Here is a 26694-nt window from a genome sequence, read left to right as displayed (position 1 = left end):
ACGTATTTAACAACCATTTCGGCTAGTTCTAATAACTTTAACTTTATTTCCACTTCCGTTTTTCGCACATCACTGATCATTTTAGCCGCTCCCCACAGGTTTTAACGTCATTATTTCTACAATTGTTAGCCCCATTTTCGTAATCTTTCACCACAACACCACTCCTTTAATACGTTTTTTCGAAATTTTCTCGAAATTTTCCCGAATTTCTCCGTCTTTTAACGTGATTTAGCGGCAACACAACCACCTAACCTTTTTGCACATCGCTGTCTACCAACCCAAGTTCACCACAGGATCAACTTAACCAACACTTTTTCGCCTTTTTTCATACCAGATCTCCAATTACTTTCTAGTTCGCCTTCATCTCTCCCCATATATTTCTATCTTTCTTTTTCATTTCAACCTCATGTTAAACTTTCCACCTTCTAATACCATGTCACCCTCACAACACCCCCACAACGACCCCATTAAGCTTTATTTACATTCCCTCCGCAAAAAAAGTCTGCTTGTGTCTGTATATGTGTGGATGGATATGTGTGTGTGTGCGAGTGTATACCCGTCCTTTTTTCCCCATAGGGTAAGTCTTTCCGCTCCCGGGACTGGAATGACTCCTTACCCTCTCCCTTAAAACCCACATCCTTTCGTCTTTCCCTCTCCTTCCCTCTTTCCTGATGAGGCAACAGTTTGTTGCGAAAGCTTGAATTTTGTGTGTATGTTTGTGTTCGTTTGTGTGTCTGTCGACCTGCCAGCACTTTCATTTGGTAAGTCACATCATCTTTGTTTTTAGGTACATTTTTCCTTCATGGAATGTTTCCTTCTATTATAACTATATATATATATATATATATAAAGATGATGTGACTTACCAAACAAAAGCGCTGGCAGGTCGATAGACACACAAACAAACACAAACATAACGTTCTGTACCGTATCTCTCCCTACATAGATCAACACCTTCAACCCATTACATGCAGTCTGCCATCCTTCATGAAAAACACCAACCACTTTCTCGAACGCCTGGAATCCTTACCCAATCTGTTACCCCCGGAAACCATCCTTGTAACCATTGATGCCACTTCCTTATACACAAATATTCCGCACCTCCAGGGCCTCGCTGCGATGGAGCACTTCCTTTCACGCCGATCACCTGCCACCCTACCTAAAACCTCTTTCCTCGTTACCTTAGCCAGCTTCATCCTGACCCACAACTTCTTCACTTTTGAAGGCCAGACATACCAACAATTAAAGGGAACAGCCATGAGTACCAGGATGGCCCCCTCATACGCCAACCTATGCATGGGTCACTTAGAGGAAGTCTTCTTGGTTACCCAGGCCTGCCAACCCAAAGTTTGGTACAGATTTATTGATGACATCTTCATGATCTGGATGCACAGTGAAGAAGAACTCCAGAATTTCCTCTCCAACCTCAACTCCTTTGGTTCCATCAGATTCACCTGGTCCTACTCCAAATTCCATGCTACATTCCTTGACGTTGACCTCCATCTGTCCAATGGCCAGCTTCACACGTCCATCCACATCAAACCCACCAACAAGCAACAGTACCTCCATTATGACAGCTGCCACCCATTCCACATCAAACAGTCCCTTCCCTACAGCCTAGGTCTTCGTGGCAAACGAATCTGCTCCAGTCCGGAATCCTCGAACTGTTACACCAACAATCTGAAAACAGCTTTCGCATCCCGCAACTACCCTCCCGACCTGGTACAGAAGCAAATAACCAGAGCCACTTCCTCTTCCCCTCAAGCCCAGAACCTCCAACAGAAGATCCACAAAAGTGCCCCACTTGTGACAGGATACTTTCCGGGACTGGATCAGACCCTCAATGTGGCTCTCCAGCAGGGATACGACTTCCTCAAATCCTGCCCTGAAATGAGATCCATCCTTCATGAAATCCTCCCCACTCCACCTAGAGTGTCTTTCCGCCGTCCACCTAACCTTCGTAACCTCTTGGTTCATCCCTATGAAATCCACAAACCACCTTCCCTACCCTCTGGCTCCTACCCTTGTAACTGCCCCCGGTGTAAAACCTGTCCCATGCACCCTTCCACCACCACCTACTCCAGTCCTGTAACCCGGAAGGTGTACACGATCAAAGGCAGAGCCACGTGTGAAAGCACCCACATGATTTACCAACTGACCTGCCCACACTGTGACGCTTTCTATGTGGGAATGACCAGCAACAAACTGTCCATTCGCATGAATGGACACAGGCAGACAGTGTTTGTTGGTAATGAGGATCACCCTGTGGCTAAACATGCCTTGGTGCACGGCCAGCACATCTTGGCACAGTGTTACACCATCCAGGTTATCTGGATACTTCCCACTAACACCAACCTGTCAGAACTCCGGAGATGGGAACTTGCCCTTCAGCATATCCTCTCTTCTCGCTGCCCGCCAGGCCTCAATCTCCGCTAATTTCTAATTTCAATTTGCCGCCGCTCATACCTCACCTGTCTTTCAACAACATCTTTGCCTCTGTACTTCCGCCTCGACTGACATCTCTGCCCAAACTCTTTGCCTTTACAAATGTCTGCTTGTGTCTGTGTATATGCGGATGGATATGTGTGTGTGTGCGAGTGTATACCTGTCCTTTTTTCCCCCTAAGGTAAGTCTTTCCACTCCCGCGATTGGAATGACTCCTTACCCTCTCCCTTAAAACCCACATCCTTTCTCCTTTCCCTCTCCTTCCCTCTTTCCTGACGAAGCAACCGTTTGTTGCGAAAGCTTGAATTTTGTGTGTATGTTTGTGTTTGTTTGTGTGTCTATCGACCTGCCAGCGCTTTTGTTTGGTAAGTCTCATTATCTTTCTTTTTAGATTTATTTTTCCCACGTGGAATGTTTCCCTCTATTATATATATATATATATATATATATATATATATATATATTTAAAAAGAAAGATGATGAGACTTACCAAACAAAAGCACTGGCAGGTCGATAGACACACAAACAAACAACACAAACATACACACAAAATTCTAGCTTTCGCAACCAATGGTTGCCTCGTCAGGAAAGAGGGAAGGAGAAGGAAAGACAAAAGGATATGGGTTTTAAGGGAGAGGGTAAGGAGTCATTCCAATCCCGGGAGCGGAAAGACTTACCTTAGGGGGAAAAAAGGACAGGTATACACTTGCACACACACACATATCCATCCACACATATACAGACACAAGAAGACATATACAGAGGCAAAGAGTTTGGGCAGAGATGTCAGTCGAGGCGGAAGTACAGAGGCAAAGATGATGTTGAATGACAGGTGAGATATGAGTGACGGCAACTTGAAATTAGCGGAGATGGAGGAGAATTCCAAACACCACCTCCATAAACTGTTCAAACTGTTGACGTCCTACTCTCATCTTGGGGCACCACTATCCATCAAACCCATTCTTCTTCTCACAATGAACCTCTTTGTGAATCTGGCTACTTCAATTTAACACACCCTCCAAAACTCCCCCCCCCCCCCCCCCCCCCCAATATCCCACAAAACCCAGAACTGAAACAAACCCAAAGCACTATTGTTAATTTCTCTACCAAAAGCCTCAGTCCCATAGAAGTTTCAGTCCTACCCAAGGCCTAACCTTCAGGTGTACCACTAAATTGAACTATGTTTGACCTGTCAAAGACCTACTCTGCTGCTCCTTATCCCTACAGTGGAAACACTTCTTAGCCAGCAAGCCCTCCCACCAAAACTAACCTAATCTCAACATTGAATTTATCCTCTTCCAGCTCATACAACCTATCAGCCATGATCCTCCCCCACCACACATAACCACTCTTAGCTCAAAATTGGCCCCACCATCCTTCCCCAGACTCCATCCTAAGGACATACAAATCCTGGAAACAGATCCAGACCCAATCATCCTCCCTGCAGACGAAGGCTCCACCATCATTGTGATGTATACCTACCTGATGGAAGGCCTCTGCCAACTGACTGACTCCTGCACCTACAAACTCTGCCAGAGTGATCCTATCCCGGAAGTCCAACATAGCCTCCAACCCCTACTGAAATCCATAGTTTCTTTCCAGAACCTCTCAGCTAAGTCCATCTTCCTTATCACCCCAACTGCACCCCACACACCCACCTTCTACATGCTCCCAAAAATCCACAAACCCAACAAACCTGGATGCCCCGTTGTGCTCCCACTGAAAGAATTTCCACTCATTAACCAAAACCTCTAACTGATTGCCAGAAACTTAGCCTCCCAGATCAAAAATACTAGCCACTTCCTTTACCAACTTTCCTTTATTCCCACATGCATACGCCCCGGGTCCTTATTTGTCACTGTTGATGCCACCTCCCTATACACCAATGTCCTTCAAGTACATTGCCTTGCCATTATTGAACACTACCTGTCCCAATAGGTGTGTGCCATTTTCGGGGGCAAAAATAAAATTTCATCATTTTATGAATGAGGAGGTTCAAAAATGAACCTTTTGATGTTTAACATCCTATTTTAAAAGGTTTTTCTTTATTAATAAACATTTAGCTTGGTAAGTTTCCACTTGATTATTATGTAAATTTCTAACAAAAGGGCATAAATTAATGTAAACTAAAGCAAAATTTTCTCAAAATTTGGTTTAATGAACTGAAACAATTTCTTTACATTCTGTCTCTATTATCAAGTGCTGAAAACACATTGTAAAATATCTAAGAAGCTTCAGCCAACAATATTTGTCGGATTTTTCTTTGACTCATTCCTAGAAATCATTCTTCTGTGTGCTTCCTGTGCTCTAATGTATCCTTCTAATTTCTCAGAAGTACACACTTTGACAGAAGCCTCTGCTCCTTGTTTTCCATACCTTTCTATGGACTGTCCATGATATGTCTACTTTTGAACTTGCCTTGGTTCTTGAATAAAGTTTCTTATTTCTAATGTTTTGAGTTTACATTTACCTAAAGGTTCATATACTTTTTCTGACCAGACTATCACTTCCAAAAGTGAAGTTCCATATGGATTTACTGCAGGTGTCTTCCTAGGGTGAACGGATGAATCTACTGGTATATCATGATCTTCATTCCTCAGTTCAGTTATTTTCTGGATCCCTGCTTTGCCATCTTCTTAGTCTTCCATACACAAAAGTATCGAAAGCATCATGTCATTAAATATGAACCTCAATGAACATTCAGTTGTTGGTGAAACAGTATCTGCTATTGCCTTCTTCTGGTATTTTAGGAGCTTCAGTTGATAAAGAATGTGGTGGGGTGCTTCCATCCAAGAGGATTTCAATTTGATTGTAAACCAGTGGGAATAGTAAACAGCAACATTGTATTCCACCAAAAGTTGTAATGACATCAAGTTGTTACCATTAAGGCTATGTTTCGAAAGCCATGCGTGACAAATCCTATTTACACTTGTTAACCATTGAGAGCGGCTTGCAGGACCAGTTTCTAATACTGCCTTATCAGTTGGAAGTGCACCTGTCCTTATAGCCTGATTTATCCTGTAATCATATGCCTGATAAAAATGAGAGATTGATTTCAAGTTCTGTTGCACTATCCAGCATGTTGCTGGACTTACGACTAAAAAAAGAAAAACCAGCAAGATGATTAGCAATAATTTTAGGTTTCCTTGCATTAAGGAGTAAAATTGGCTGACTGCAAACAGTGTAATGCTCTTCTTTCACAACACTTGGAAACTGATAACTTGAGTTGTCTGCTTGTAGCTTAACTTCAGTCGAATCTTGGCGCCTGTCAAAGAAGATGCATTCAATCTTGCCTATACTGCATTGATTATGAAATTCTTTGTCAAGTGATTCATGACTTCCTTTTGGGCCGTTTTCACTTTGTTGTGATCAACCAGGAATCTTCAGTCTCCTTCAGTAATTAATCCAGTATCCAGTATGTAGCTATTGTAATGGCAACTGTAGCATGCAGAGTGACATTCCGAAACTGTAACATATTATACTAACTTGTACTTCAAATATAGGGTGCATCAGAATCATCACATGATATATGCAAAGAGACTTCTGGATCTCTGTCTTTTTTTGGAGAAAAGAATTTCATTTGACTGTAATGTTAACTCTTCTTTCATTTTCTGCTTATATTCAGCAATTCTTCTGAACTCATTTTCTTGTCTTTTTTTGGAGAAAAGAATTTCATTTGACTGTAATGTTAACTCTTCTTTCATTTTCTGCTTATATTCAGCAATTCTTCTGAACTCATTTTCTTGTCTCTTCTGCTTTTTAATTTGTTTTCTACACTCAGGTAGATCTGGTAACCCCCTTTGATGCCATCCAACAGATCAAACTTTCTCTCTTTGACCTCTAACAAACACCAGTTCTTTGACAGAGATAGTCACATACTTAAAGAACAAGAGCAGGTGTGCACTCCATGTTTACAGTTAGCATCACATGAACATGGACCCTCAAATTCTGAACACAGCTTCATCTTACACTTGCAAAGAGCTTGTCTAGCATTTCTATGAAAGCCTGTTTTGCTTCCAGTTTTCCTCTGACAAGTAATATGTTTTGGCTTTTTCCCAGTTTTGTTCTACCTTCTACAGGACTGCGACTCTAAGATTTAAAATTAGCACCACAACAACTAGTTGCTAGTCGCCACTTTTTGAGTTCTTTTGGATAGATATCCTTTGCAAAAGTGGCTATTGAGTAATTCCTGACATTCTCACCATCCTGCTCCCTTAGAAGAAACCCATATATTGGAACATCATGCAGTGTTGACAGTTCAGAAAGCAGCATTTCTCAACCAGTTCCTATGACCTTGCTCATGTGAGTCATTGTTGCCAGCCTTGTCTTCCTTTTACTAGCCATGGTACCAAATTTTCAGATTTTGAAAGTGGAAGAAACTGTGCGTGGAAAAAGAAAAACAAGAAATGTCACTGTTTGTATGATATTAAGAAAAAGACATTCTGCTACAAATGAGTATTGTTAGCTTAAAAACTTTTAGGAGTGGCTCAAAATGATTACAGGTATTATAATATATTCTTATCCTTAGAGCAGAAGTACAGACAAAAATAATGATTAGAAGGCAGTTTGAGTGTTTCACATGAAACAGCAAACTGTCACAAAATTGAAGTAGCTATGTACCAAGGAAAACAACGTAACTGTGGTTCCTTGTAAATATAACTGGGAGCTGCTAACCAAAACGCAACTTTATGACCTCGCTCATTTTTTGAAGAAGGAATTCAAAATATTTGACAACCTTACTCTCCCAACATGCTTCAGACTTCAAACCATCCATCTAATTCTGTACACACCCTACCAACTGTATGTTGACCCACAACTACTTTTCTCTAGGAGAAAACAAACTAATCCACAGCACAGACATAGGCATCCACATGGCACCCCTGCCCCTCTCTCAAACTGTTTATGGGTCATGTGGAAGAAACCTTCTAGCCTCCCAAAGCTCCCAACCCCTAGTCTGGTTCAGATACATTGATGATATGTTCATGATCTGGACTCAGGATCAAGACACCATGTCCACTTTCCTCCATAACTTCAACACCTTTTCTCCCATCTGTTTCACCTGGTCTCCTTCATCCTTCCTGGATGTTGACCTTTATCTTGCTGCTGTCCACTTTAACCCCTCTAACTCCCAAGTGTACTTGCATTTTGACAGCTGTCATCCCTTCCTCACCAAAAAATACTGCCCATACAGCCTAGCCACCCATCAACAACATACCTGCAGTGGCAAGAATTTCCTTGCTCAGTATGCTGGAGGCCTCAAAAAGGCCTTCACAGACAGGCAATACCCCCCAAACCTATTCCACAAATAGATTTCCCATGCCATTCCTCACACATGCCCAATTGTCCCAACACACCCAGAATCAGCTACAAAGAAGTGCCCCCTTCATCATCCAGTATCACCCTGTTCTGTAAAAAATAGTACATATTCTTTGCCAGGGCTTCGATTATCTCTTATCCTGCTCTGAAATGAGGGACATCCTACCCAAGATCCTTCCTACCCCTCAAAAATTGGAGTTCCATCACCCACTTGACCTACACAACATCCTAGTCCATTCCTATGCTACTCCAATTCCCAACACCTTGCCACAGTGATCATATCCCTATGGCAAACCAAGGTGCAAGACCTGCCAAATTCACCTACCCAGCACCTCTTACTCCATTCATGTCACAGGCTTATCCTCACCTGTCAGAGGCCAGGCTACCAGTGAAATCAGTCATGTCATATACAAAATCTGCTGCAAACATTGCACAGCCTTTTATGTTGGTATGACTACCAACTGGCTGTCCACCATGATGAGTAGCCAGCAATCTGTCACTACCTGGTGACACAACATGCATATGAGCACAACAAGCTCAATTTCAATGGCTGCTTCACAACCTGAGCCCTCTGAATCCTTCTTTCCCACTAGTCTCTGAACTACATTTCCTCTGCTCCTATAATTGTCCTGGCCTCAATGTCAAGAACCCCACAGTCCCAACATCCTCCATCCAACAGTTTCCCCTCCCTCTGCCCCATCACCCCTCCCAGTTTATGTCCATACTTAGCCTTCAGCGTGTGCTGCTTCCCACCAGTCACTATACCTGCCACCCCTTCCTTCTGCATTCCTAGCCAACAAACTGGCCTCTCTCGTAGCCACTAGCTACCTACCACGAGCCCCACTCGTTGCCTCCTACCTCTTTCACCCTCTTTGCACCCCACCCAACACAACCACAGCTATCCCATCTGCTGCAAAAATAGCATTTTCACTGTCAGTTTAGCTGGCACCCTGTGGGGGCATAGGCTTGTGTGTGTGTGTGTGTGTGTGTGTGTGTGTGTGTGTGTGTGTGTGTGTGCACACGTGCGTGCATGTGCATGTGTGCTGTGTTGTGTGTGTGTGTGTGTGTGTGTGTGTGTGTGTGTGTGTGTGTGTGTGTGTGTGTGCGTGCGCGTGCATGTGCATGTGTGCTGTGTTGTGTGTGTCTGTGTCTGTGTGGGTACTGTAGCTCATCAAAGTATACCGTATTTACTTGAATCTAAGCCGCACTCGAATCTAAGCCGCACCTGAAAAATGAGACTCGAAATCAAGGAAAAAAAATTTTCCCGAATCTAAGCCGCACCTGAAATTTGAGACTCGAAATTCAAGGGGAGAGAAAAGTTTTAGGCCATCTCCAAATCAAATCAAATTTGGTCTATTGTAATATGAGACACAACTTAGGTCGAATGAATGACGATACAGCTACAGTAGTTTGGTTCGAGTCGAAGCTTAGCAGTTAAGGTTTACCAGGTAGCCAATGCCATGCGTCAGGCGCTCCATCCGTATTTGTATGTGTACCCTTCCTTTTTCACGTGCTTTGTCTGGTTTGAATTGATTGCTTATTTTTCTTTGATATGATAAGCGCCGTTTTCTTTGTTATATGTGTTTACATCACTCTAAGCTGAAAATGCATTACTGTACTGTGTCATGCATTGTTTGTCGCATTCTGATAGAGTGCATTTACGGCCTGTCGCCGTTCGCAGCATGGCTTGCTTTTGTGCGCGCTACCGCTGCTTACAATTAAAAAAAAAAAGAGAGGAATCATCTCATTAGCGAAACAGTGGCAAGAGACTGCTATTTGGTGTTACTTACACTACTGCTTCTTTGATAATGATCAACGAGAACCAAATAATAGACTGCCTATGATAGATGATATTCTGAACGAAAGTTTAGCAAAAATTTTTCTCCTTTTGAAAATCTTTGCAGGCGCCTCTTTAGTTCATTACATTCTGCACAGAAATTGGAGTCATCTTAGATTTATAAATCTAGTCAATTGCCTTGATTCATTTCTGACTGTATCACTATTAGGCATAAGAATAATACGAATATAAACATAACATGATATGTATATTCTTCTGCGTTTGCTGTTGTCTCACTCTATTTTCGTAGTTTATTAGGCAGACAGGATTTAAATGAGATAGCAGCAAACATGAAACAATACATGGCAAAATGTTTATATTCGTATTGTTCTTATGGTGAAGAGAATACTGCACGTGATTCACAATTCATAAAAGTTGCTATTAGCAACCATCTCATCGCACAGGTAGGAAAAAATTCAGAACGTAGAGTTGGCCATATTGACAAACATCCCAAACAGTCTTGCCAGTCGGATTTTCGTAGTACATTGAAATGCTGCTGCATTCGAAGATGAACAATACGGAATTTGTATTTACTTCGTTGGATAATATACCAAAATGCAGTGGTCGAAACTCGGAGCGGAGAAAAAAGCTCATCTGCCACCTTTTTTTTTTTTTAATTTATTTACTGATGCAGAGTTTTTGATGCCATTATTTATCTTTGTGCCTACAAAGCATGCCTGTGTACCGCTGCATATATTCAATGGCAGAAGTTAGTTGTGGCGGCACCCACCCACATTTTTCAGAACTTCCGCTTGCTTTGCACTCTATTCTAAGCTGCAGGCGGTTTTTTGGATTACAAAAACCGGAAGAAAAGTGCAGCTTAAATTCGAGTAAATACAGTAACTCCGAAAGGCAGCAAGTTTTCCATCTGTTTGTGTGTGACTGTTGATGTCTCAACACTTCTGCTGTTTGGTCTCCTTTAATCCTAAAGTATATACAACAAGATAGTTACATCACATTTTAACATGTATAATATATTTAATGATGCAATACACATTTTTCTACTGCTTTATGTCTCATTATTCATACATCTTTGACTTGGGCTTGAAGTTATTTTTGATTTAACATTCACATTTGTGCCTCTGCTGTTTTTTTCTAATCTATTTCAACCACACTATTTTGTCACAGAGCTGTATAGTTTGAAATGCTTGTCATTCATCTTGATACATCACATCTGGCTGTTATCTCTACCAAAGAATTTTTCATTTTTCATCAGTAACTATCAGGTTTTATGTATTAGATTATTTAATTTATGTTTATACTAATTTCATGTATCATGTAACTAAGAGCAAAATTGCCTCTTCCTCATGCTTTTATGTCTCCCTTGTCAAACTGCTTTTTATTTATATGTTTTTTCTTTCTTTTTTGTGGGGACAGGTAATTCTAAATTTTGCGGGAGAGATTAACTCAAAAAGTGTCCTAGCAATTCAGTCCTAGTGAGTACATAACTAATGTATTTGAGTGATGTATCCCTTTGATTTTCTCAAGTAGTGCTTTGAGTGCAATTAATGGTTAAATCATTTGATTTTCTCAGGTAATGATATGAGTGGATTAAATTAATGAAATTAGATTCCATGTGCTTTCATTCTAGACAAAACAAACTATTGAGAAACTACAAAACATTGTGTCATCAGACGGAAGATTTCGAAATCTGCGGGATGCATTACATCGATGTGATCCTCCCTGTATTCCCTATTTGGGCATGTACCTGACAGACTTGTCTTTTATTGAAGAGGGAACACCAAACTTCACAGAAGATGGTCTGTTAAATTTCTCCAAAATGAGAATGGTAAGTGTGGCTGAAACCTTACATTTGAGCATGGAAAAAGCATTGTTTGTGTGTCTGTTTTTTTTTTTTTTTTTTTTGTATATTCACTTGATGAAATTGCATGCAGTAATGATAGATTCTTTATTTAAGTTAATGTGTACAGGTGGGCTAAATTTAAACTGTGAGCTGTCATTAAAATAGCGACTCATGCATTTTGTGTACAGAGGAATGGCTACGACTTGTAACTAAATTAGTACCAGGAAAATGAAAGCAGGAAGATTGGGGCTTAATGTCCTGTTGATGACTATGTCATTAGAGATAGAGCACAAGCTCAGGTTGAGGTAGGATGGGAAATATGTACACGATGTGATCAAAAGTATCCAGGCACTCCCAGAAACATACGCTTTTCATATTAGATATATTGTGCTGCCACCTACTGCCAGGTGCTCCATATCAGTGACCTCATTAGTCATTAGGCATCATGAGAGAGCAGAGTGGGACACTCTGTGGAACTCATGGACTTCAAACATGGTCAGGTGATTGGGTGTCACATGGGTCATATGTCTGTATGTGAGATTTCCACACTCCTAAACATCCCAAGGTCTGCTGTTTCTGATGTGATAGTGAAGTGGAAATGTGAAGGGACATGTACAGCACAAAAGTGTACAGGCCTGCCTTGTCTGTTGACTGACAGAGACCACCGACAGTTGAAGAGGGTCCTAATGTGTAATAGGCAGACATTTATCTAGACCATCACACAGGAATTCCAGACTGCATCAGGATCCACTGCAAGTACTATGACAGTTAGGCAGGAGGTGAGAAAACTTGGATTTCACGATCGAGCAGCTGCTCATAAGCCACACATCACACTGGTAAATGCCAAACGATGCCTTGCTTGGTGTAAGGAGCATAAACATTGGTCAATTGAACAGTGGAGAAAGCATTGTATGGAGTGACAAATCATGGTAGAAAATGTGGCAATCTCATGGCAGACTGTGGGTATGGCAAATGCCTGGTGAATGTCATCTCCCACCATGTGTAGTGCCAACAGTAAAATTCAGAGGCAGTGGTGTTATGGTGTGGTCGTCTTTTTCATGGAGAGGGCTCACAGGCTTGCACCCCTTGTTGTTTTGCATGGCAATGTTACAGCACAGGCCTACATTGATGTTTTAAGCACCTTCTTACTTCCCACTGTTGAAGAGCAATTTGAGGGTGGCGATTGCATCTTTCAACACTATGGAGCACATGTTCATAGTGCACGGCCTGTGGCAGAGTGGCTACATGACAATAACATCCCTGTAATGGACTGGCCTGCACAGAGTCATGACCTGAATCCTATAGAACGCCTTTGGGATGTTTTGGAACACCGACTTCTTGGTAGGCCTCACTAACTGACGTCGATACCTCTCCTCAGTGCTGCACTCCATGAAGAATGGGCTGCCATTCTCCAAGAAACCTTCCAGCACCTGACTGAATGTATGCCTGTGAGAGTGGAAGCTGTCAGCAAGGCTAAGGGTGGGCCAACACTGTATTGAATTCAAGCATTACCGATGGAGGGTGCTGCAAACTTATAAGTCATTTTCAGCCAGGTGTCTGGATAGTTTTGATCACATAGTATATATTTGAGTGTTGCAGCATGTGAGAAGTTGGAAATTTGAGTAGGTCATGGACTGTGTCCAGATGAACGTAGCAGTTAGGGCAACCACTCATGAGAAGCGGCAAATCCAGATTCGAGTCCTAGTCTGGCACAGGTATTCAACTTTCACCACTTCATTACCACAGTGCCGTGTGTGATAGGAAGCATGAATTCTCACACATCCATTCCCTTTCTTTCCCCATTCTCTGTTTCATATAAAAGGGTAGGAAAGAAAATTAGGTGTGTTCTTTTCAAAGCAACCATTCTGGCATTTGCCTTTAGTGATCCAGGGAAACCATGGAATTCTGAATCAGGATGACTTCGTGGGGATTTGTACCACCATTTACCTGAATGTGAGAGGTGGTAGTAGCAGTATTAATAACATTTTATGTAACTTGCCAAAATTGTATGGGCTGTATAGAGTAGACCACATCCACATTGAAAGAACATTGCGTAGAACATCAGTGCTGCACTCGTCTTTTGCAGCCCACAAAGTCTACCATTTCTGAACATTGTATATCCACCAGGCATACAATGAATTATGATAAAACAATAATTTTGGCTACTACTTATTCATTTTGGAATTTCATTAGTAAACAGTTCATGGAGGTGCACATGTTGGGAAGCCTGATTAACAAAGACAGTGGCTATGATTTGGGTAACATGTTGAATCCAGTTATTTTCATGACATGTTCTCAGTGAAGACAGCTCATTTTACTACAAGCCATGCCAAACAGCAACCTACCATATCTCTTTGTGTCATAATTCTGCTACTGAGAATGCTGCCTGTTGGCAATGGGCCCAGGCTTGCAGTTACAATCACAACACATCAACAAAACTTTTGCAGTGCACTCATAGATTGTGCATTGTAGGCAACTGATGTAGTCTTCAATGACTCACTGAATATGACTGGAAGGTGTCCAAAGGAAATATGTTGTATGGTAGTAAACAACTACTCCAGAAACAGCATCAAGTGTTAAGTTCACCGGGAAAATTGTTGAAGTCACACTTCCATCAGATTTTCAAAGAATGTAATTATTGATTCCTTAGTAGATTATGAGAACAATTTGGTTTTAGGAGAAATAATGTTAGCTCTGCTGTTAGCAACAGAGGCTCCACATATCTCCTAGCTTTTGGCTAACTCCAAGGAAGTGTGGAAGATATGCAACTCAAATTTCAATGAAAGAGTGTGAATTTGCATAGCTGCTTGCCCAAAATTTAATGGACTAAGGAAACATGGAAAAGAAAATTAAGAATGCACTAGGTGACAATCAGTTTGGCTTTAGGAAAAGTAAAGGGACGAGAGAGGCAATTCTGACGTTACGGCTAATAATGGAAGCAAGGCTAAAGAAAAATCAAGACACTTTCATAGGATTTGTCGACCTGGAAAAAGCGTTCGACAATATAAAATGGTGCAAGCTGTTCGAGATTCTGAAAAAAGTAGGGGTAAGCTATAGGGAGAGACGGGTCATATACAATAAGTACAACAACCAAGAGGGAATAATAAGTGTGGATGATCAAGAACGAAGTGCTCATATTAAGAAGGGTGTAAGACAAGGCTGTAGCCTTTCGCCCCTACTCTTCAATCTGTACATGGAGGAAACAATGACGGAAATAAAAGAAAGGGTCAGAAGTGGAATTAAAATACAAGGTGAAAGGATATCAATGATATGATTCGCTGATGACATTGCTATCCTGAGTGAAAGTGAAGAAGAATTAAATGATCTGCTGAACGGAATGAACAGTCTAATGAGTACACAGTATGGTTTGAGAGTAAATCGGAGAAAGACGAAATTAATGAGAAGTAGTAGAAATGAGAACAGCGAGAAACTTAACATCAGGATTGATGGTCACGAAGTCATGAAGCAGAATTCTGCTACCTAGGCAGTAAAATAACCAATGATGGACGGAGCAAGGAGGACATCAAAAGCAGACTCGCTATGGCAAAAAAGGCATTTCTGGCCAAGAGAAGTCTACTAATATCAAATACCGGCCTTAATTTGAGGAAGAAATTTCTGAGGATGTACGTCTGGAGTACAGCATTGTATGGTAGTGAAACATGGACTGTGGGAAAACCGGAACAGAAGAGAATCGAAGCATTTGAGATGTGGTGCTATAGACAAATGTTGAAAATTAGATGGACTGATAAGGTAAGGAATGAGGAGGTTCTATGCAGAATCGGAGAGGAAAGGAATATGTGGAAAACACTGATAAGGAGAAGGGACAGGATGATAGGACATCTGCTAAGACATGAGGGAATGACTTCCATGGTACTAGAGGGAGCTGTAGGAGGCAAAAACTGTAGAGGAAGGCAGAGATTGGAATACGTCAAGCAAATAATTGAGGACGTAGGTTGCAAGTGCTACTCTGAGATGAAGAGGTTAGCACAGGAAAGGAATTCGTGGCAGGCCGCATCAAACCAGTCAGAAGGGAGTGAATAGTAGCTGGTGTCAGTGTAGTCATAAACAAGGGAGAAGTTAAGGTAATAGTGTGTGCAAAGATAATTTTGGACAAAAGATTTTTTAAGAGGTGAATTAATTTTGATATCTCAGAAGTATAATAAATGAGTGATGAATAGGCTTCAAGGAAGATGTAGCAGCAGCATTTGCACAGGAAAAAGAAACATTTTTGGAGCACTTCTCTGTTTTGGTGCAAATCATGGACAGGTGGGCAGATAGAAAGGGAAGTGTATTGTTACAGCAGACTGTGAAGATCAGATGGATTGATCACATACGAAGATGTTCTAAACTGATACAGTCAGAGAAAATAGCTACCAAACAATGTAATGAAAAAAGGTAGTAAAATAATTGGGAACATATTATAAAACGAGTCATTGCTGAAACTGTTGCTGAATGGCTGGTGGAAGGAAAGAATTACAGGGTTAGGCTTAGATATGAGTGTATAAGCCAGATCACCAACAACATTGGATGCAGCAGTGAAGCTTCAATGGAGAGTATAGTTAGCAAGTGACAGGAATGGAAACTATATCAAACCAACCTTATGATCAATGACTATGTCTGTGGGAAAAAAAAGAAGGGGGGGGGAGATGAGAGAGAGAGAGAGAGAGAGAGAGAGAGAGAGAGAGAGAGTCATTCTGTTAATAAAAGGTCTTTCAGACCATGATGCGCAAATTTTAACACCAAAAGAAATTTGTACAAACATACACATGTTAAATATAATTATAAACTATTTGTGAATCTGAATTCAGTGGCAATAGAGACCTTTTAAAACCTAATTAAAGAACAAGAGTGGGAATTTATTTATAGCACTGATAACATGTTTGATAATTATAGTGTTTTTCTCAATGCATTTTTATGCTCTTTGAAAATTGCATGCCATCAGAATATTTAAAACAGGGTGCTGACACTAAAGGCAACCTGAGTGGTGGAGCAATAGGATAAGGACATTACGTAGAAAAAAGTGGGAATTATGTGAAAATGTCAGGAATAACCACAATCAGGCTACAGTAGCCCATTACAAACAGTTCTGTAAGGTGCTTAAAAATGTCATTAGGAAAGCAGAAAATGTGTGGTATGAAAATAAAGTGGCTGATTCTTAGGATAAAATAGAATCATATAGCCAGCTCTGAAGGAAGTATCTGGCCAGCGGCATAAGGTATAGGATGTAAAGTCAATACATAGTAAAAATGTTTTTGTTATTGAAAAATCAAATACGTGTACCATATTCAACAGTCTGTTCCGTAATGAAGGAGGTGAATTAAATAAAAACTTAGTTTCTGCAGGCAATCATATACCTCTCTTAGAAAATGGTTTTCCAAGCCTGGTATCTCAAATGCACCTCCATGATACCGAAAAGAGTGAGACTGAATTACTAGTTAAATTGATGAAGATTCGAGACTCTAATGGGTATGTTGGACTACCTATAGGATACTAAAGCACTGTGCTGTGTTTTTAAGTCCAGTACTTAGCCACATTTGTAATTTTTCCATCAGGAATGATCAGTTTCCAAATGATTAAAGTACTAAATAGTGAAACTAGACCTATTTCTATGCCATCTGCCTTTGAAAAAGTTATTGAAAAGTCCATGTATTTCAGTTCACATTATAATGCCCACTAGTGCAGAGCAGGGCAGCTATGAACCGGGATGGTATGAGTGGGTGGTGGGCGATGGTGGCCCAGGTGGCCCCGGGGAAAAGCAGCTGCAGATGTAACAAGTTCTTTTATTGATGTGTATGCACTGCTTTATACACTGGGTCAGTGGCCAGCTGACCACTGAGTTTTGCTGGAAAAGTGACCCACTGCCTCCTGACCAGAAGTTAGCCATGCTGCTGGAGATGAGCTGGTGTGACCAGCCACACCATGGCTCTGTAAGTCTGGGGTAGGACATAATGGACAGAGTTACTGCCTTGCTGTGGCCTTGAACTGGTGACCCTTGCTGGCCGGTCCATGTAGCATCTTTGTCTGGCACAGCCCATCATCTCATCATCTCGGTTGGGCTGTGGGACTCAGAATAATTATATTACAAAAATGACCAGTACTTATAGCCAGCTTCAGCGGGCTTGTTGTGCATGTGCGCCAGTACCAGTCACTTATCTAAAAACACTAATGCCACTGTCAATGTGGAAATCTGCCTTGCCCCTTGTTGCACTAGTCTGTTCAGTACTGCTGCACTTATTGTTTCAGCAAACTGACATGCCTCACAACACTGCACTAACCGTGTTGAATTATTACATAGCCCACATCCCATGCTCATCTGCTGTCAGCACTGCTGCATTACTCTGCTCAGGCTCACACTGAAATGCCCTTATATGGTCGTTACGTAAATAACCCCCCCCCCCCCCCCCGACCCCCATCCTTCTCCCACCCTATGAACAAGACCCATCCCTTGGGTCAACCTTTAGGCCCTTTTCACATCAAACTACATGGTCCCAATGACACAGACAAATTTTATTACTAAACAATTGTGACTTACCCTATGGTGTGTCTACTAGCTTCTCCCAAAAGTTGACCCAAGTTCGATTCCCAGCCAGGTTGGAGATTTTCTTTGCTCGGGGACTGGGTGTTGTGTTGTCCTCATCATCATTTCATCCTCATCAAGTCGTCCAATGTGGCGTCGACTGAAATAAGACTGTCACTTGGCGGTCGAATTTCCCCAGATGGGGCCTCCTGGCCAATGATGCCATATGCTCATCTCATCTCTCTCATCTCCCAAAATTAATAACCTACACAGATTCCCTAGAAGTCCCTACTTAAATGGGTATGTCCAAATGGCATAGCTCTTAAACCATGCATGTCTTACTGTCAGTGGAAATTGAATTAAAATATACAGTTGTACTCAGTTTTCATTTCTACTTATACTACGTGGTAATAAAAGGGTAGGTTTTGTGTACTGGCTCCCATAATTTGGCCCAACTTAGGTGGTACCTCACTGCATGCTTGCTTTCTGTAACCCTAACAAGCACTCTTCAGGTGATGAAAGGTTAGTACTGAGTTGTCCACGCACCACATGATGTGTGGCTTCTTGCAAATTTGTCACTACCCCTCATGTATACTATATGCTATCCATGGAAAATTCCTCACTACCCATTATCAGTTTTTTACTGCTTCGATAGTTTATTTTAATTTAATGGTATCACCTTTATCTGCTGTTCTGAACACCGTTTTCAAAATTTTACCTCGAGCATCCAACTGTCTTCTCTTATACTTTGTACGTGCCACAACTTTCACTTCTTGGCCCATTTGTTCTTATACTTGCTCATAGGACCCACGCAGTTTATCGCACTCCCATGATACATCCTTTAGTACCTCTATGCTCTTCGCACTTTGCAGAAGTTCCTTGAGTGTTCCTTCCAGTCTCCTCACCCCGCTCCGTGTTTCCCATGCATTAAAAAACACCTTCAACATCCAGTAAAGGCTGGTGATTATCACATCATCTTGCCTCAAGAATAGCAGTCATCCTTCCAGGTGCTTGTTCTGCCACACCTCCATCCAATACGGGTAATGAAATGCAATACTGCTTTGCCTGAGGACAAAGACAAATACCAGCCTTTCTTCCTCCTCAGAAGGATGCTGCCACTAGCAAGACTACTAATATACAGTGAAATAACAAAAAAGATTGTCTGTACTAACATATCTTATTCACTACAATCCTATACATATGCAAACATATAAACAAAAGAGTAACTGGGAAACACCTCCTCTTCTTGGCCTTAAGAACTGTAGTGTTTCACATACAGGCTCTACCACAGCGTCTTGTCTTTTTCTCCAACTCCTTCTCACTGCGTTCATCTCTCTCCCGGAATCTTCTCTGGACTACCTCGAAAAGGTTGTGGATGCCCATCATGTACTAGGATAGTCCATAATTTCATAGAGTTTTCATTTTGTATGTTGGTATTCCGGTTGTTATGGGCTTATTCATCACCTGTCTCTCACTATTTGTAGTTCACTGTTGCTATTTGAGTTTACATATAATCATTTTGTCATTTGGAGATAGTGAGGGAACTGTGGAAGCTCGAAAATGGAGTGCCAAGTGGAGAAATTGGAACGTTTCTGACATATTCTTCTGTTTTAGTTCAACAGAGCCATACCAGTAATGGAGGCAGCCAGAAACATTTGCAATGTGTATGGTGATAATGCCATTTGACAGAGCAAGGCAAAAAATGGTTTTCTCATTTTAAGGACAATCGTTTTGACATTAGTAACTTTCATCATTCAAGAAGATGTTTGAGGTTTGATGAAGATAGTTTAAACACATTAATCCAAAATAATTGACATCAGTGTACTCAGCCCTGATAAATGTGATGAACTATGCTCATTTTGCCATTATGTGATGTTCGCATGCAATGGGGAATGTTCAAAAATAGGTGTATGGCTACCACCAGCTCTAAGCCAAAATTACAAAAATCAGTGGGTCGCTATACATGTATCTCTGCTTGCTTGTCATCAATTGGCTCATGGATAATGCTGAACATATCTATCCTGTATCATTACTGGTGACAAGAAATGGAATCTCTAGGTTAGCATAAGGAAAAGGAAGCAACAGTTGAGCCCAAACAAAAAAGCAATTCCCCATATAAAGATCTCCAGGGAGCCACAAAAGATAATTTTATGCATCTGGTGGAACAGCAATGGTATGGTGTACTACAAATTGCTTCTCGAAGATGTAACCATTACTGCTGAAGTTTATTGTCAACAACTGAGACCTGTTAAAGATGCAATCCAAGAACAATGGTTGGTTGGTTGGTTTGGGGAAGGAGACCAGACAGTGTGGTCATCGGTCTCATCGGATTAGGGAAGGATTGGGAAGGAAGTCGGCCGTGCCCTTTCAGAGGAACCATCCCAGCATTTGCCTGGAATGATTTAGGGAAATCACGGAAAACCTAAATCAGGATGGCCGGACACGGGATTGAACCGTCGTCCTCCCGAATGCGAGTCCAGTGTCTAACCACTGCACCAAGAACAATGACCAGGAAGATTGTATCAAGTGATTCTCCATGATAATGACCACTCACATTCTCCTGGACTAACAAAAAACACTATGCCAGAGTTGGATTTGGAAGTCATTCCACACCCACCTTAATTACCTGAATCTTGTACCCTCAGGTTTTCACCTATTCCACTTTCTATCAAACGACCTTCGAGAAGTGTCCTTTCCGTATGAAAATACATTTCAAACATGGCTCTATGAGTTCTTCATCTCAAAACCACATGATTTTTACAGTTGTGGTATCAGAAGTTTCCCTAGTATTGGCAGACTGTTGTAAATAGTGAAGGAGAATATATTATTGATGACTAAACTCTCTGTTATGTGTATCTGCTGTGTTTATTAAACTTATGGAAAAAATCTATGAACTTATGCACCAACCTATTACCTTTGCTGTTCTTACTGGCAATTGAAGCTTCACGGTGACTGGTGGAGTTGTTTCCACCTCCTAATAAGGTCTTTGATACCTTGTAATGAACTTCTTTATCTTCCCTTTTGGCATACTCATTTCCATACTTCTTCTACTGTTCTTGAAAACTCATATACTGATTCTCCAGATTTACCTTTCTTTGCCTTTACTAAGTTGACAGGTGATGTAATTTTTTGACCATGCACCTCCTCATTGAGGACAACCCAATATTAGTATGTGCTTTTGAATTATAACCCGATACAACATACTTAGATACGAATCCCAGTCCACAAAATGTGTGTTCATTTAACATTTTTCCAGTTGTTCTATGCACTTAGCCTGTTCTGTCATTGGCTTGTGGATAAAGAGGAAGGACCTTCTTAACCTCTGCACGTACAAAATCAGACACAATTCATTCAATGAGTCTTACATGAAATTTGTACCCTACTCCATAATTATAGTATCTTATACTCCAAACTTTAACATCCAGTTGTTAACCACTGCTTGTGTGACTTTCACTGTTTGCTGATTTGGCATAGCAGCTATCTCTACATACTGAGGAAAGTGCTTTGTTATTGGTAATATAAATCAGTGTTCTACTCATGTATGATTTTATGGTCTTAATACATTAATCCCAAGCATTTCAAATGGTTTTGATACTTCTGATAGCCTCTACTATAGTATTCACTCTCTGTGCACACTGGAAGCAACTGCACACATATTGACTCACATCTGCTTTCCTTCCTCTCCACCAGTATCTCTCGGATACTCTCTGGTTTCTTGCTCTGCACCCTCCATGTGTAGGTAACATATGATCATGTACTGCCTTTAAAATCTTCTCCTTAAACTTCGCCGGTACTACTACTCATGGCTCTAGTGGCACTTCCTAGCACAACAGTCTGTCACATCTGCTAAACCGTGTTTGCATCCTGCACTGTTTACAGACACTGTGAGCACTCTGCACTGCCAGCCACTTTGCAAGACTATGACCCAAAATTGTTGCCAGTGCTACCTATCTGTTAAACATCTGCCCTTCCTTGCTTCTTTCTCGACTTCTATTTCATAATTTCAATTTGCTAAGTTTCAAGGGCCACCTTGTCAGCCTGCTAGATGGGTTCTTCCGTCCCAATAACCACTTACAGCAGCATAGCCAGTCACTACCCAGTATTTTTCTCCTGTAAAGATAACATCTAAAATATTTTACACCATAATTGAATTTCAACATCTCCTTCTCTGTCGTTGACAGGTTTTACTGTGCTGCATTCAGCTGTCTCAATGTGTAGGCTTCAGGATTCTCTTCACCCTTGATCTTCTGGCTTTAAACACATCTGAAAGCACAATTAGTTGTGTCACATGAAAGGATAAACTCCTTCTGAAAAAGTCTGGAAGTACTAGAAATGTGGTATGTGTCAAAACTCTCTTCAGGTCTTCAAACTCACCTGACATTCCTCTCCCCACATGAATTTCACACCTATGTCAACAACCTCTTTCACAAATTTTCTATAGCAATTTAAGATCCTCGAAAAAGATTGGAATTCCTCAATCAACGTAGACACTGGGAATAGCTAGCTGTACACCTTGTAGTAGCCTGAGGCCTGTCCTCACTCTGTCTTTCGTATTTACATTGCCTAAATACCATAACTCTTGTAATGAAAAATGGTACTTCTCTGTGCTCATCATCAGATATGCAGTTTTCAATTTCTTAACCACTTCCTTCAGACGTTATCTACATTGCTGTATGTCTTTTTCAAATATGAGGATATAGTACATGTAAACTAGACACTGCCACAGTTTCAAGCCTCTCGACACACTGACCAACAGCGTCTGAAACAATACAGGTGCATGTTTTTAACCAAAATGGCATAGTCTTGAACTGATAATGCCCTTGTGGTACCAAAAATGTTGTCTTCAGCTGGTCTTCAGGAACATCCTCCAATTGATAGTAATCACTCTTTATATCCATGGTTGAGAAATGCCAACATTACCCCACATTATCTATGATCTCAGTAGACCTACCCTTACACTTCTTTGGTACAATTGCTATAACTGCGTCCCATGGACTGTTATTCTGTACTGTTATCCTGTCAGCTAAATGCTAGTTAATAAAATATTTACTTGGCTACAAATTCTTAGAAAAACAGTATGTTTTCTTGCTTTGTTCCTTGTTGGTGTTTGATGTTGGTCACAGGCATTGCTGGCAATGAACACTATGAAAAAGATAAATCCTCAAATTCTAACAGTAATTCCTCCACCCACTCTTTCACTATTGTATTTAGATGCTCCACTTCCATATGTAATGCAGTCATAACAGTGCCTTGCAGTTACTTGTGGTTCACACTCCTTATACACCACTCATCCTCATCTGGAATGTCTAAACTCACTATTAACATCCCCTTATTTACCTTCACCACCTCAATGTCAAAAATCATCTATATTTATGTGCACCACTGCCCTATCATATATCTGTTGTGTACATACAACATTTTTATTAATAAAACAACTTGCTGGATCAAGTATATCATTCTGCTCCAGAGGCTCCACAATACATTACATACCCACAGGTAAATCTAGCTCCACATTCACCCAAAGCAACATCTCAGTGCTGCCTGGCACATTATTATGTGACTCAAGCCTTAATGCAGTTGTACACATTTTAACTGGTTTTTCCAATATGCTAGACACCTCTTGTGCCAGATCTACTCTTGTAACTGTTTTCTTGCGCTGCAATGCCATTCCAGTTAATTCTACTGTATATTGCCAAAGATCAGTTTTAACACATTGTTGATACAAAGTCTGACTCCTAGGTCATGCTGTAGTCCTTGCTCATGTACAGTACTACATCTGCTTACTCCTTAAACTGAACAGCCACAATACAAAAGATCTACCTTCCTTGATCCCAACAGTCTCACATCATTATCTCTGACTCAGTGTAATTTACAGCATGGCAGGTTCTGTTGCCTTTGACCTACTAAGTCTCTACTGACAACTGACACATATGCCCCTGTGTCCAATTAAAATGTATACTCTTTACCTCCTACAACACCTCTTGCTGCACATTCCACATCTGCATACATATTTGTTGCATCTAATTTCAACAAGAATGACTTTTAGTGGGCTTTGGGTACCCTCTTGCATTTGACAGCTGCTTACCACCTCCTTGTCTACTGCTATGTTCATTATCAAAATTCTACTGCTGAAATCTTCCATCTCCTCTCCACCCTGTGGCTGGCGAGATTGCCTCTGTAAATTCCCATTTTGCATACACCTGTAACCCTCAATGTTCACAGAAAATACCCTGTCTCTATCTTGTACTTCTGTTGCCATATCAATTTCTTCCCACTCCATCACCAACCTATTAGCAAAACACAGATCATTTGGCACACATGTACACACCCTCCTTGACATGTCCTTTAGTAGTCCCCTCAGAAAAGCATCAAGCATCCTCGGATCAGCTTATTTCAACAAAACTCAGCTTCTTGCAACAAAACTGCATTTGCTGCATCACTCTGCCCCAACTTGTGTGTGTGTGTGTGTGTGTGTGTGTGTGTGTGTGTGTGTGTGTGTGTATTTATTACATTTCCTTATCCTATCCACAAAATTTTCTACTGTTTCCCTATGTCTCTTTACAAAAGTTCTCAACTGTTCTCAAAAATATCTCACACTATTCTGCTTCTTATACCATTGCATAAACCCTTCCCCAAATTATTCAAAGCATGCTCCATTCATTAGTATATCTGTACACATTGCATATGTTTTTGCTTCTCCCATTAGTCTCAGTTTTGCTGCCTGCAATAACTGTGTATCTGTCCAGCCACACATTTCTGCTGACATTTTAATTATCTCTAAAAATGATTGCATATTCTCAGACAGTTTTCCAAAAAAGGAAGTAATCAATTCCGCAGCAGCTGGATCCACTTCATGCTGTGGTACCTGGAGCACTGCTAACTGTTCATATTTAAGCACCAACTACCCATGTTGCTGCATATTATCCACTGTCAACTCCACTGTTTTTTCTAAGTATATCCACACTGCTTCTGGCTCAGACACTCCTTTCATCTCTAATTCTGGCAAGGCAACACTCTTGCTCTTGACTTCACACAGTGAAAGAAAATTAATTACAGTTCCAGAATATCACTACAAATTAGTCTTTATAGTGGTGTGCGAACTCAGTGCCCTCTGGCTGGAGTCAGCTATGCTACTGGAGATGACCTGGCATGGTCAGCAACCATGTGGCACTAAGTTTGGGGAGGGACAAGTGTGCAGAAATGCTGGCCTGCCGAAGCATCGAATGAGTGACCTCTTGTCCAGCACGCCACTGCATCCTGGTTGGGCCACAGTATTCAGAATAATTGTATTGCAAAAATGACCAGTACTTATAGGCAGTACTTATAGTTGACAGTGGTGTGCTTGTTGTCCATATGCACCACCACCAGTCATATCTTAAAACACTACTGCCACTCTCAGTGTGGAATTTAGCCTTGCCCCTTAGCGCACTAGTTACTGAAGTACCACTGAATTCTCTGTTTCAGCAAGCTAACCTACCGCATAACATTGTACTGGCCTTGCTGAGTTATTATGATGACAACATTCTGCACGCACCCACCATTAGTGCTGCTACAATACATTGCTCAGGCTCACACTAAAATGCCCATATATGGCCGTTACTCTGCAACATAATTTGATGTTGCACTTACACTTTGGTTTTAGAAATGGTTTAACAGCTGAAAATGCTGTATTCCCTTTTCTCTGTGAGGTACTGGATGAATTAAGAAAATAGTTGTGAATGCTAGACATCTTCTTTGATTTAACTAAAGTATTTGACTGTGCTGATCACAAAATATTACTGCAGAAATTGGATCATTATGGAATAAGAGGAGTAACTCGCAGTTGGTTCCTCTCATACTTCAAGAACATACAGCAAAAGGCCATTCACCATTTAACAGCTATGAGGTTGTGCCTGACAGGGGCATGTTGAAGTGGGTGAAAGGGAGGGGGGGGGGGGGGGGGGCACGCATAGTGACATTGAGTGTGACACATCAAATCGTACAGTCCAAGGCATAAGTTCGTGGTTTGTAGAAAATAAATTGCAGCTAAATCACAGGAAGACTCAGTTTTTACAGTTTCTAACACAAAAATCAACTAAAATGGACATTTTAATCGCACAAAATGAGCATATGATTGGTAAGTCTGAACAATTCAAATTCCTGGGAGTTAAGATAAATGGTAATCTGTCATGGAAAGCCCATGTTCTGGGTCTTGTTCAAGAACTGAATGCTCCTATATTTACCACTATCTGAGAAACCTGGTGTTGGTATTGACTTATAAAGCTTTGTAAACAATGTTTGAACTAGACCTGAACAAAGAGTTTGTTTGCTTCACTATCTACATCTACATCTACATTTATACTCCACAAGCCACCCAACGGTGTGTGGCGGAGGGCACTTTACGTGCCACTGTCATTACCTCCCTTTCCTGTTCCAGTCGTGTATGGTTCGCGGGAAGAACGACTGTCTGAAAGCCTCTGTGCGCGCTCTAATCTCTCTAATTTTACATTCGTGATCTCCTCGGGAGGTATAAGTAGGGGGAAGCAATATATTCGATACCTCATCCAGAAACGCACCCTCTCGAAACCTGGCGAGCAAGCTACACCGCGATGCAGAGCGCCTCTCTTGCAGAGTCTGCCACTTGAGTTTGTTGAACATCTCCGTAACGCTATCACGGTGACGAAACGCGCCGCTCTTCTTTGGATCTTCTCTATCTCCTCCGTCAACCCGATCTGGTGCGGATCCCATACTGATGAGCAATACTCAAGTATAGGTCGAACGAGTGTTTTGTAAGCC

The 26694-nt window shown here is 41.2% G+C and overlaps 1 protein-coding gene across 1 annotated transcript in view; it reads left to right on the top strand.

Moving 5' to 3' along the window:
• LOC126095334 (ras-specific guanine nucleotide-releasing factor 2-like) overlaps positions 1-26694 on the top strand; it is a 1914760-nt gene that overhangs the window by 1798071 nt on the left and 89995 nt on the right. The window contains exon 27 of the mRNA XM_049910139.1: positions 11190-11387. Coding sequence (XP_049766096.1) covers positions 11190-11387 — 198 coding nt within the window. The remainder of the gene's footprint in view (positions 1-11189; positions 11388-26694) is intronic.

This window comes from Schistocerca cancellata, chromosome 8 (genome assembly GCF_023864275.1).
Source record: "Schistocerca cancellata isolate TAMUIC-IGC-003103 chromosome 8, iqSchCanc2.1, whole genome shotgun sequence".
NCBI classification, from domain to species: domain Eukaryota; kingdom Metazoa; phylum Arthropoda; class Insecta; order Orthoptera; family Acrididae; genus Schistocerca; species Schistocerca cancellata.
Note: the sequence above shows the minus strand (reverse complement) of the source record. Positions and strands in the feature narration are given on the sequence as shown.